Genomic DNA, 12,180 nt, shown 5'->3' with positions numbered 1-12,180 from the left:
CATGCCAACAAGCTGCGCTACAGACGTCGCTGATTTTCTACTACGCGATCTCATTTTAGTGTATGGAGCCCCTCGTCAACTGCTGACAGACCGAGGCCGTACGTTCCTTTCGAAAGTGGTTGACGATATCCTGCGTTCCTGCTCTACCCAACATAAGCTCACGACATCGTACCACCCCCAGACAAACGGGCTTACAGAACGTTTAAACCGCACCTTGACCGACATGCTATCGAAATACGTCTCGGCCGACCATCGTGATTGGGACCTTGCACTACCCTACGTGACGTTCGCATACAATTCCTCCCGGCATGACACTGCCGGGTACTCGCCATTTTACCTTCTGTTTGGACGCGAACCAACATTGCCGTTGGATACCTTCCTGCCAGCCGCTGCGCAGTATACTTCCGAATATGCACGCGACGCTATTACCCGAGCTGACCACGCTCGTCAGCTTGCCCGCAGCAGATTAATGGCATCCCAAGACTCGCAGAAGCATCGTTACGACGAGCGGCATCGTGACGAACACTTTCCAACAGGCTCCCTCGTTCTTCTTTGGTCCCCTACGCGACATGCAGGCCTGTCAGAAAAACTTCTCTCTCGTTTCACGGGCCCATACCGCGTGCTTAGACGAGTGACCGACACTACATATGAAATCGTCCCTGATAGTCCATCAACCTCTTCCGCTCTGCTGTCAAGGGACATCGTCCACGTATCAAGGCTCAAGCGTTACCACACTGCTCCTGCTGTGGCCCCGTAAACTCGCCGGGTCGGCGCTTTTGCCGCCGGGGGTCGTGTTACGTGATTTCGTCTGACTGAAAGAGGGCATAGTGGGGGATACCCAAGTAAGGTGCCTCGGACTGAGGGTAAAGAAGTGAACGTTGTGAGTGAGCTGCGTTGTGTCTGTGGACCGACAACTGTTATTTTCCACGTAACAATATCATTATGAGAGACTCCATAGTCTATGGAGAGCTCCGGAAGTTTCGACCACCTGGGGTTCTTTAACGTGCACCCAAATCTGAGCGCACAGGCCTACAACATTTTCACCTCCATCGGAAATGCAGCCGCCGCAGCCGGGATTCGATCCCGTGACCTGCAGTTTACCAGCCGAATACCTTAGCCACTCTACCACCACGGCGGGGCTCACCTTACTCACGCCTCTTTATCTGATTATGCTTTGGTGGTTAACATCTACAGACACCGCAATAGCTTGTTTAATAAGTTTATCGTAGATGTTAGTCATTGGGATGGAGATGTACCAAGCTTCAACGAGGATACATCCACGTTGAACGTAGCTATAGCTGCGAAACACCAAAACATACCTTCGTCGAACCCTCCTCTATCAATGTACAGTAAACATTTATTACCCCTGTAAAGGCGCGTTTTACTTTCGTGTTGTACGCCGATTCCCATGACAGGGGATCAATCATGACTTTTCAACGAATAATTGCTGCTATATTTTTTCATAATAAGTATTCACTTTCTTGCATATATTCCGGCTTGCGTGTATTATAAGCTGCCTTGTTTCCTAATAATCTGAACACTGTTTCTGTGGCGTTAGTGATATTGTTATTGTCATATTACTGGTATAACTTATTATCAACTTCTCAACCCTTTTCTTTAAAATGTATACTATAACTTGTGGTGTTAACTAGTGGTGTTGTTGTGGAATTAACTAATTTCGAAACTGCATATTGTTTACCATTGGTTATACGGCATTTAAACTTTTCTGTGTGCCAGAAAATTGCCTGCTTGTTACATGACATCACGAAGTCGGAGTGTATCTCCTTCCAAATGTAATTCAAGTGGGCTAGCTGCCTATCATATAGGCAGAGATGGATCATGAGTTTATTAAAATATTTCCACTTGTAGCATAACGGTGTTTTGTAGTTTGTGCGCGTATATATCTATGTGAGGTCATACATGCTGAGAGAAAGAGGAATAGAGAAAAATAAGCAGCGCTGCATGTGTGTGCTTCTTTGCTGTCCGAGATGTATTTTGAGTTGTAAAAGACAATTCAAGTTGAGTGAAAACCAAGTAGCCCGACTCTTAACTAAGCTTCCATAGCACTAAAGACCACGGTCTTTCATCTCCTTCCTAGTTCGATGGGTCAAGTTGTGGGGTAAGCTTAAAAGCTGAGCTTCCTACTGATGGTACGACGGTAGTCATAGAGCGAGAACAGAACGACGACAAAGGGACAAGAAGGAGACGACCACTAACTTCCAACTGAGTTGATTGCGCAGATCGTGAAAAGATATAGAGGACACATTAAACCATCTGACAAAAACCACGTGACAGGAAGAGCAATAGAAGAGTAAGGGGAAAAACACAAGCAAAGAAAAATCTATAAGGAAACGAAACATAAAAGTCAAAGTGAAAGTACTAAACTAGTTGCGCGCACCGATACCTTCGAGGAACCTCGGACAGAGACACGGAGGGCTTGCTAATACAAGGCACCTGTTCGCGCGCCATCTGCGCGGCCTCGGCGATAACTCGGGTGCGCTCATCCCTGTGCTTATAAAGCGTCACTGTGTCCTTGAAAAGGGGCGCACAGTTGCACTCAGTGCAGTGCTGAGCGAGAAAACCATCTTTCCTGTTGCTAACATTGTTAGCGTGTTCCCTCAGTCGATCAATGAGACACCTTCCGGTTGTTCCGACATAACATGCACCACAGGAAAGGGGGGTCCTATAGACAACTCCCCGAGAACATGCCACATACCTGTTCCTATGCTTAGCTTTACATTGAGTTGATGCCTAGTTTTTCAGGGGGGTTGTAGATTTGGTGAGACTGATAAATTTTGACGGTGCAGAGAGCAGCACACGAACGGCCGCACGTTTTCCGATTTATTGAGCCTGTGTGATATCTGGTGTTTGTACGGAACAGATTTCACGCTCTGTATTCGTGTTGTTCGGATCCTGTTCCTGCCTCTGATCTGCTCTACTGGTCCGCAGGATAGACTCAGTGACAGATGCGATAAATGCCTCAGGAAAACCTGAAGCCACAAGGCAGGACACTTGAGCTTTGAAGCTCGCAGAGATGTTGTGAAAGAACGACTCGTTCAAGGCATTCTCAAGTCAGGTCCGAGCTATGCCTCGCTTTACTAGCTTGCTGTGAGTGGAAGAAAAAGAAAGCAATGGTTTCTGCGCGCGTGGTTCGTGGCAGCAACAAATATGCTGTGTGCTAAAAAACAGTTTTAAATCCAAAAAGCGCAACGTGTCATTCTCGGGCATTTCATGTGTCAACACGAGAGGCCTCAAACACTCTTCAAACACAACTATTTAGCCCAAACCACCACACTTGTAACTTCCCACTGAGCTTGAGTCCACTGCTTTATTCATGACCACTTTCAAAGCTGCCGCTCTGGCTCCAAGTTACCATAAGCAAGGCTGATCCGGTTTATCAGACACTAAAGCGGAAACATTTTTTTGGCGATTCAGTACGAGATTTCTTAAACATCAAAAGTGATTCGTCACGCTCATCGGCTCACAACAGCTTCGACAGAGCAGTGTTGATGATATATCCTTTTCAAGAAAGGTATTTTACAGAAGCAGCAAATGCTTTAACCGGTCTTTAAAAAGTTTGGCATCTGTAACTGTATCAACAAGTCACAGCAGAATAAACGCAAGAACAAGTGATGAAATATTATAGGGCCCCTGTTCAGCGCTGGCCTGCTTTGTAATATAAACAGCACGAGACGCGAAAGCGTCGCATAGGCAACCCACATCGCAAAGAGCATGCAAGGAAAATTATCACAGCGGAAATGTTGGCAAAATTTGACTATGTTGTAACATAGCCTCGTAACATTTTCATTCTCCCGTAAAAATATAATTGAGTGTTTACTGTTGTGACAAAAAACTTCGCCTTCCTTGTCGGCTTCCCCAGCGTGCAGCCAAGAGTGACCACTGTCGAAATGAGGAGGCTCAGCCCCACAAAATGTTCTCAGTGGGAGGCTCGCACCTCGCTTGCCCCCCCCCCTTTCCCCCGGCTGATACGCCTATGTCAGGGATGTAGGTAGACATTTTTTTTCGGGGGGCACCACGTTCATCTGAAGTGGGGACTAACCAGGCGGATGTGGTCGAGTGCATCATTTTGTGCTCCGTACGCAATGGTGAAAAATAATCAGAGGGGGAGGGTGGTAAGGGAGGAGAGGGGCATGGTCCAGTGTGCCACCTCCTGGCGACGCTACTTGTCCCCTTCACCGAACGAGTGCCACAGAGAAGACAAGTTTGTTATTTAAGGAGCTCACCTGTACGCGCGCTTCGCTGAGGTTCACCTTGGCGGCCAGTTCTTCGCGGGCGAAGGCATCCGGGTAGTGACTGCGCTCGAATGCCTTTTCCAAGGCACTCAACTGCTGGACGCTGAACGCGGTGCGGCTGCGTCGAGCGGCGTCAGACGTGCGGCCCTCGGCAGGCGGTGGCTCACCGTTACTTCGGCTGGGAGCTGCGAAAGAGGCAACGGATGCGACCCGCTATACAGTCTGCTCCCAAAGGCTATAGAACGGAGCGGCAGGCGACGATTGATCACCACGGGCAGTAGCGTTGACGGGCATTAATCCATGACACCAGCTAATATTACCAGCCGTTATACTCTTTCTTTCTCTCTGAATATATTTGCTGATTGATTGATTGATTTGTTGATTGAATAATAAATTTATTTATTGATTGATTTCGTGTTTTCCTACAGGACCATCTGCGTAAGAAGCACAAAGTTATGCTTCACAGGTACAGCAAGAAAGAAGGCATGACACAAGCGCTTAACTTCAACTTTGCGTAATTTAGAACAGAGAACACATATATAGGTGAAGTGACGAACAAAAAGACAAGCAAAAAGCCCACGTACGCTTTCCTACGAAGTTCTGTGCGAACTAGCCCGACCTACATGTTTATTCCCGCAGGAGCAGAGGGCAATGACAGGGATGTAGAAGAAGGCTACAGTTATATTGCGGTCACGAAAGGTCATAAAAACGCAGTCATCTCGTTCCACTCTTGCCGAGTGCCGCCGCCACAGAAATTGAACCCTCGACGTCGAGTTTGGCAGCATGCAAGTCATAGCTTGTGCACTGTGGTGACGGAAGACTTTTCTACTGCTGCTGCTCAGTTGTCAGTGCTATAAACCCACTACCGCATCGCTAACAATGAGTGTTCTTGTGAGAACTTAAGCTTCAAAAGCGAAAGGACTTGAAGGGAATAACGAGAATGCAGTATTCATGTTCAGTCTCTCACGATTTCGTATTAAGTGCTCACAAGTTACTTATCTGCAGCAGGATAGTTGATATGATGATGCAACTGAAAGAATGTTTCCCTTAAAGAAACTGTCAGAGCATTTAATAGTTGGTGATGAGTGGTGACTGTAATGTGAGCAGCAGTTTATAATATGATGGACTTGCAATTGGTAGTTATGTTTATTTACTGACGACAGTTCTTACATTGCATCTGCTCTAGAGGCATTTTGTCTTTTTGCACAAACAATTCCACACCATGCAGGAAATTAATTGCGCTAAACTTGAAAAGGCCACCACAAAGAAGACACACGAACAGATCAATTGAGATTGCGCTCGACCTGTTCGCATGTCTTCTTTGTGGTGTCCTTCTTAAGCTTAGCGTGATTATTTTCCTGCATATAATGAACTAACTAGCACCTCAAGATGTCCTGATAAACTTTACATCCTTGGGGAGAAAGAGGGGCAGGGTGCTCAACTGTGGATCGTAATGGTTTTCCAAAGTGTGGGCTTTCCTTTGTAAGGTAAAAGGAGTTATGAGCACTATTTACAAATCAGATAATTTAAATTCCATCACGTGCCATTAGAGCCAAACGATGAGATAAAGCGGTGTTATTACTTTTTTTACGTTACTGATGTGAAATGGCTCACATCAAATGGCTCATGTCCAGCGACCTCAAGTTGGCGTGTTCAGGGGAGGGCAGTACACACCTAGATGAATGAATTAGGCGTTCTCGAAAGGGAGCTTTCACCCAACGGGCCACGAGAACTAGCTCGTCTATATGGTTTCATGTGACCAAAGTTGACGTCACAGAAGTTAATCAAGAGTAGCACATACATGCAGCTGAGTGGCAGGAAGGGGGAGATGGAAGCTTGCGATGAGAAATTCTACAACAGGGTGTGTGTGCTGGCTCCAGCACACACCCCATGTTTACGAACTTCTCACGTGCACACAGCGGCACACAAATTCATAGGTATATTACCAGTGTCACATACCCAGTTAAACATGCCCGATGCAACAAACAGCTCTCAAACACAGTGGAGAATACTGTATCAAGCGACAGATACTCACTAGCATACGCACACGGTTGTCGAAGCTTATGTGAAAGGAAAATGATTACACACGGACGGTACAAAGTGCACGAAGCACCCCCCCTTCACCCACCCCCCCCCAAAAAAAAAGGAAATTTAAAATCAAAGCGCAGGACAGAGCAGCACGGTCGATTTACTGAGGAGGCATTGGTCAAGGATCGGTGTAAACATTATAGCAAGCTCACAGTACGTTATTCGTTCTCGCTATGTAGTGGATCTTAGGTATACCAAAGTTCTTGTGTCACGTTCCAACACATACTTACCACTTTTTTTTCTCTTGCAATGCAATATACCAATTAGGCTAACTTGATGTAGGCGATCATTCGTTACACTTCAGGAATTCCCTGAAATCAACTCAACTGTCAATATATATTGAGATCAAACAGTGTAACGACCGGCTTTGTTTAAGGACTTCCACTTTCAAGCAGTAATTCACTCCTTAAAAACTCAACTGCAGCGCACACGCTTACACACCACCTGTGGAAAGGGAAACAAGTCTCTCAACAAGGCGGTTACAGCAAAAGGTCTATTGAGGGCGTCTCGCGGCTCTCTTACGTTTGATAAACTGCTTAGAACTCCTGTAAAGCTTCACTTCTCGAACAAAAGCTTCTTCACGGGTGCGTTCGAAGCAAAATAACCTAATGAGTGAGATGTCTTGACATGTCACTCAAGGAAACTTCTCACATCACCTGTCAAAGGACTTTCCTCCAGGGGGAACCACCTCACGGGCGAGACCATTCCACCGTACATGGTAGCATGAACCATGGCAAATGCTACGACGTAACCGAGTGACCAAATGACGGTGGCGAACATGTCGGCGGCTCCTAAGAGGAGCCAGGCCACGAACGCCGCCACGAGCAGTCGGTGTTCTGCGCTCACCTGGAGCCCAGTGCCCCAAACGAACGCAGTGTCCTCGTCCTCATGAAGCTTGAGGGCCCAGAAAACTGCGGAAACTGCTACGACGCTCGCTAGTTTCCACAGGCTGGCGATGATGAAACGTGCGAGAATGAATACGAAAATGACGCCGTAGTTAGGGAAGAAAAGGGCCACGTTGTTTTTGACCCTGCTTTTCAACTCATGAACCGAGAACGGGATGGATAGCGCCGTGAAATCTGTGAAATCGTCCCACTCTTGCAACTGGTTGTACTGGTTGACCAGCCACGTCCCGATGAAGCGGCGAACATTGCAGCCCTGGTGCACAGTAGACGATGACAGACGCATGGAGCACTTAGCGCAAAAATAGGCATGATCGCCACGCATGTGGTGCTCCCGGAGCTTGTAATCTTCATGATTCATGGCCTCGATCTGCTGGTAATGAAGCCGCTGGGGTGGGCGATGGCAACGAGGCGCAGCTCCGCACTCGGCAGAATGAAGTGATACCCTTGCTTATGGTTATCGTGACACCTGTCGCGACCCTTTTACCAAATAATTCGTGAAGAACAAAAAAGAATAAGCATATCTAGTAAGAAGGGAAACATCATTGGGTTTGATATAAAGCAGAAAATGAATGAAATGATATGAAGCAGAAATAGTGCTGAATATTTTTACAGTTGTACCAGGCGGGCCACCGCTTAATAAATCGGGATGATCCCACCTCACCTGGCCACCTTGAGAGAGGGCGCGCGCGCGGCGCGGCAGCCATCAATAAACAGTCCCTTGCTAGCTAGCGTCTCGTGTGGTTGTGTCTTTGCTGAGCGCGTAAAGCAGAACATGGTGTCAGAAGTGTAACAGTCGAACCCTGCGCTGAAGATGGACTGCCTACCACCACCCGAGCCACTTGTACTGACAAATACTCCGGCCGACAACTGGAAAAAGTTCCGCCAACGAATCGAACTCTACTTCAAAGCTACTGAGACCAACAAGAAACGGACGCCAGCACAGAAGGCTGCCATCTTTCTACACGTCGCGGGCCCAGAGGCAATTGAAGTGTTTAACACCCTACCTCTATCAGCAGAACAACGAGAGGACTATGACTCGATCGTCAAAGCCTTCGAAGACTACTGCACGCCTCGGTGCAACGAGACATTCGAGAGGTACGTTCTGCGCAGTCGGCAACAACAGGATGGTGAACCTTTCGAACAGTTTTTGCGCGATATTCAGTTGAAAGCACAGACTTGTAATTTTGGCGAACTTAGGGACTCGATGGTGAGGGACCAGATAGTGTGCGGTATCGTCGACAAGAAGCTACGTGCACGCCTGCTTCAGGAGAAGGACTTAACCCTAGAATCAGCTGTAGAAATCTGCAAAGCCGCGGAACTGGCAGCAACGCAGAACCGGGCTCTTGAAAGCGAAGCGAAAGTGCAGAGAGTCGAAAAAATTGCAAACGCTGCCGGACAGTCTCGTACGAGCGGACAACGTCGACGCTGTGGCTACTGTGGCAAGATTCACGGACCAAGACGCTGCCCAGCGTTTGGAAAAACGTGCACGCTGTGCAACAAAAGAAACCATTTTGCAGCTTGCTGCAGGAGTAGACGCGGCGTTCATGAGTTAGGCGTCGCTGCAACAGAAGATGCACTGGAGGAGTCCTCGGACGCTACCGATGAAGACATTCAAGTTCTCACGGTACAAATCAGAAACGTGTCCAAAAATCAGGATTGGACGGTGGCAGGGGACCTTGCCGGGCACCCGACAGAACTGAAAGTGGATACAGGAGCGCAAGCGAACATATTGCCGTACTCGTACTTTCGCAGGATGCGTTTGCCGACCATGGTGCGGCCATCGACCACAGTACTTACTAACTACGAAGGAAGCAAAATACATCATTTGGGCGTTATCAGTCTGCCACTACGTCTAGGAGAGCAGCAAGAGAATATCAGTTTTTTTGTGGTCAAGAGAGGCAAGCAAGTCCTACTCGGATTGAATGCAGCAGAACGTTTCGGGCTGATTTCCCGCGTTCACGATGTATCTTCAAGAAGTGACGTTAGCACCGACTGGGTCACCGAGTTCCCGGAGTTATTCCACGGTCTGGGCTGCATCCGTAGACCATATTCGCTGGCAATGAAGGATGATGCGCGCCCCACGATCATGCCGCCGAGGAAAGTGCCACACGCACTGCGAGCGCCACTTAAGCAGGAGTTGGCCCGGATGGTCTCGCAGGGCATCATATGCAAAATGGAAGAGCCGTCAGACTGGGTGAGTCCACTTGTTCTTATTATGAAGAAGAATGGCCGCATGCGAATATGCCTAGACCCGCGGTACATTAATCGAAGCCTTAAACGCGAGCATTATCAGCTACCCTCACGTGAAGAAATAGAAGCAGAGCTGGCAGGAGCGGTGATGTTCACCAAGCTTGATGCCAATAGCGGGTTTCACCAGATCCCCTTAGACGAAGACACTTCAAAGATCTGCACCTTTAGCACGCCGTTCGGAAGATACCGATTTTTGCGCCTGCCATTTGGTATCGCGTCCGCCCCCGAAGTATTTCAGAAGGCAATGACGGAAGTGTTTGAAAACCTGCCGGGCACACGCGTATATGTCGATGATATTTTAATTTGGGGTGCATCAAAAGAGCAGCATGATCAACGACTGCGTGCAGCACTGATGGCAGCGAGAAAGGCTGGCCTGACACTGAACAAAGAAAAGTGTCTGTTCGCGAAGGCCGAAGTTAAATTCCTGGGAGATTGTATCAGCAAAGAAGGAATAAAACCCGATGCTAGTCTCATTGAATGCGTTGCCAACATGCAAAAGCCGTCGAGTAAACAGGAAGTTCAAAGGTTTTTAGGTATTATGAACTACTTTGGCAAATTCATACCTAATCTCTCAAAAAGAACTGACGCCCTTAGGTCATTAATAAAGAATGATGTTGAATTCATATGGGAAGTTCACCATGACAAAGAATGGAAAGATCTTATTAAGGCTTTGACATCGGCTCCAGTGATCGCAGTTTTTGACCCATTGAAGCAAACGAAACTCTCAGCTGAGGCATCAAGCTTTGCAGTAGGTGCTGCTCTTCTTCAACTCCATGACCAAGATTGGCGCCCAGTGGGTTATGCTTCAAGGGTGCTCTCAAAGGCTGAAACAAAATATGCCCAAATTGAAAAGGAAGCGCTGGCCGTGACGTTTGCTTGTGAGCGTTTCCGGGAGTTCGTACTGGGGTTATCAGTGACAGTCGAAACAGACCACCGACCGTTGCTTGCTATTTCACAAAAGAACCTGAGTGAAATGCCGCCACGATTGCAGCGCTATTTCTTGAGGCTAATGCCTTTTGATATCAAATTGCAATATGTTCCTGGGAAGCATCTGCTAGTGGCGGACACACTGTCCCGAATTACAGGAACCCAACCGAGTGACGGAGAAAGCGAACAAGACGTATGCATCCATGCGACTCGCGTGCTAGCCAGCATCGTAAGTGAGAACACGAAGACTGAACTGACCTCTGCAATCCTGGCGGACCCATACCTCAAGCAAGTGGTGGAGGCACTCCAGGAAGGACGACCAGTCTCAGGCGAACTAGCTCCATGTTTGTCAGAACTGTCATATGTTGATGGAGTGCTTTTGCGGGGCAGCAGGGTGGTAATCCCAAAGAGTCTGAGGCGATCCATGCTGCAACGTCTTCATGAAGGCCATTTTGGAATGAGCAAGTGCAAAGCCAGAGCACGCCTTCTGATGTACTGGCCTGGGATGAATGCTGACATCAAGTCACTCATTAGCAAGTGTGCCACATGTCAGCACTTTGCCTACCGGCAACCTTCAGAGCCACTGTTATCGAGGGAAATCCCAACGCGGCCGTGGCAGCGAATTGGTGTCGACCTATTTGACCATGGGGGCAAGCGTTACCTGGTTGCGTACTGTGCCTACTCCAACTACCCAGAAGTGGAACAGTTGCCTCAGTCAACAAGTCAGGTCGTAGTGGACACACTAGGGACCATGTTTGCTCGCCACGGTATACCCATTGAAGTCTGTACCGATGGAGGACCACAGTTCACATCGCGAGAGTTTAGACAGTTTGCAGTAAAATACGATTTTACTCATACCATATCCAGTCCACACTTCCCCAGGGCCAATGGTCTAGCTGAGAAAGGGGTACAGGTCGTAAAGCGCCTCTTGAAGAAAAGTGAGTACGCTGGCGAGGAGTTCTGGGTTGCACTGCTCAATTATCGAATCTCGCCCCTGATAGACGGACGCACACCAAGTCAGCTCCTTATGGGACGGATGCTTCGGGGACGACTTCCAGACTTCTCATCGGCTTCGACATCGTCAGTGCGGAAACATCCACAGGATCACGGCAAAGGCATACCTCTCACACCTCTCTCCGAAGGGGACGTCGTCAGAATAAGAAACGACAAGGGGTGGTTTCCGAAAGCCCGAGTAGAGAAACTTGCTGGCCCTAGATCTTACATAGTCTGTACAGATGAAGGCCGGCGTTATCGAAGGAATCGTCAGCATCTAAAAAGGACGCCCGAACACTTAGACCCACTGGATGACAAGGATGTCGCACCGATAATCCCGTCGCCTATACAGCATAGACAACATTCAACATCAGATACAGCGCCCGATTTGACAACAGCATCCGCATCACGAAAGGAACGACATCCGTCACAACAGGCGCCTGCATCGGATGCTCTACTGAACCAGTCAGCTGCACGTGCACCACCCATTGCAAGTCAACCATCAAGGGACCCCGACGTGGTCCCGTCCCAGCATAAGGTCACTTGCCAGGCACAAGAAGCAGCCGACTCGAGTCTCAGAAGATCAACTAGGCCACGTAGAGCACCGACGCGCTTTGCCGACTACATCACCTAAAGAAAAAGGAGGATGTACCAGGCGGGCCACCGCTTAATAAATCGGGATGATCCCACCTCACCTGGCCACCTTGAGAGAGGGCGCGCGCGCGGCGCGGCAGCCATCAATAAACAGTCCCTTGCTAGCTAGC

The 12,180-nt window shown here is 48.4% G+C and overlaps 1 protein-coding gene across 3 annotated transcripts in view; it reads right to left on the bottom strand.

Annotated features, from left to right (window-relative positions):
* Positions 1-12,180, bottom strand: part of LOC119187540 (paired mesoderm homeobox protein 2) — a 91,313-nt gene that overhangs the window by 45,548 nt on the left and 33,585 nt on the right. For 2 of the 3 annotated variants that reach the window (XR_012887221.1, XM_075878689.1), the window contains exons 1-2: positions 6,998-7,640; positions 4,245-4,438 (exon numbers count right to left, since the gene is read on the bottom strand). Coding sequence is in view for 2 of the 3 variants with exons in the window: in XM_075878689.1 (XP_075734804.1) it covers positions 4,245-4,438; positions 6,998-7,604 (801 nt within the window). In the remaining variant the exon portion in view is untranslated. Of the gene's footprint in view, positions 1-4,244; positions 4,439-6,997; positions 7,641-12,180 lie in introns of those variants that run through there. The other variant, XM_037435681.2, reaches the window with a different exon arrangement.

The sequence above is a fragment of the Rhipicephalus microplus genome, chromosome X (genome assembly GCF_043290135.1).
Source record: "Rhipicephalus microplus isolate Deutch F79 chromosome X, USDA_Rmic, whole genome shotgun sequence".
NCBI classification, from domain to species: domain Eukaryota; kingdom Metazoa; phylum Arthropoda; class Arachnida; order Ixodida; family Ixodidae; genus Rhipicephalus; species Rhipicephalus microplus.
Note: the sequence above shows the minus strand (reverse complement) of the source record. Positions and strands in the feature narration are given on the sequence as shown.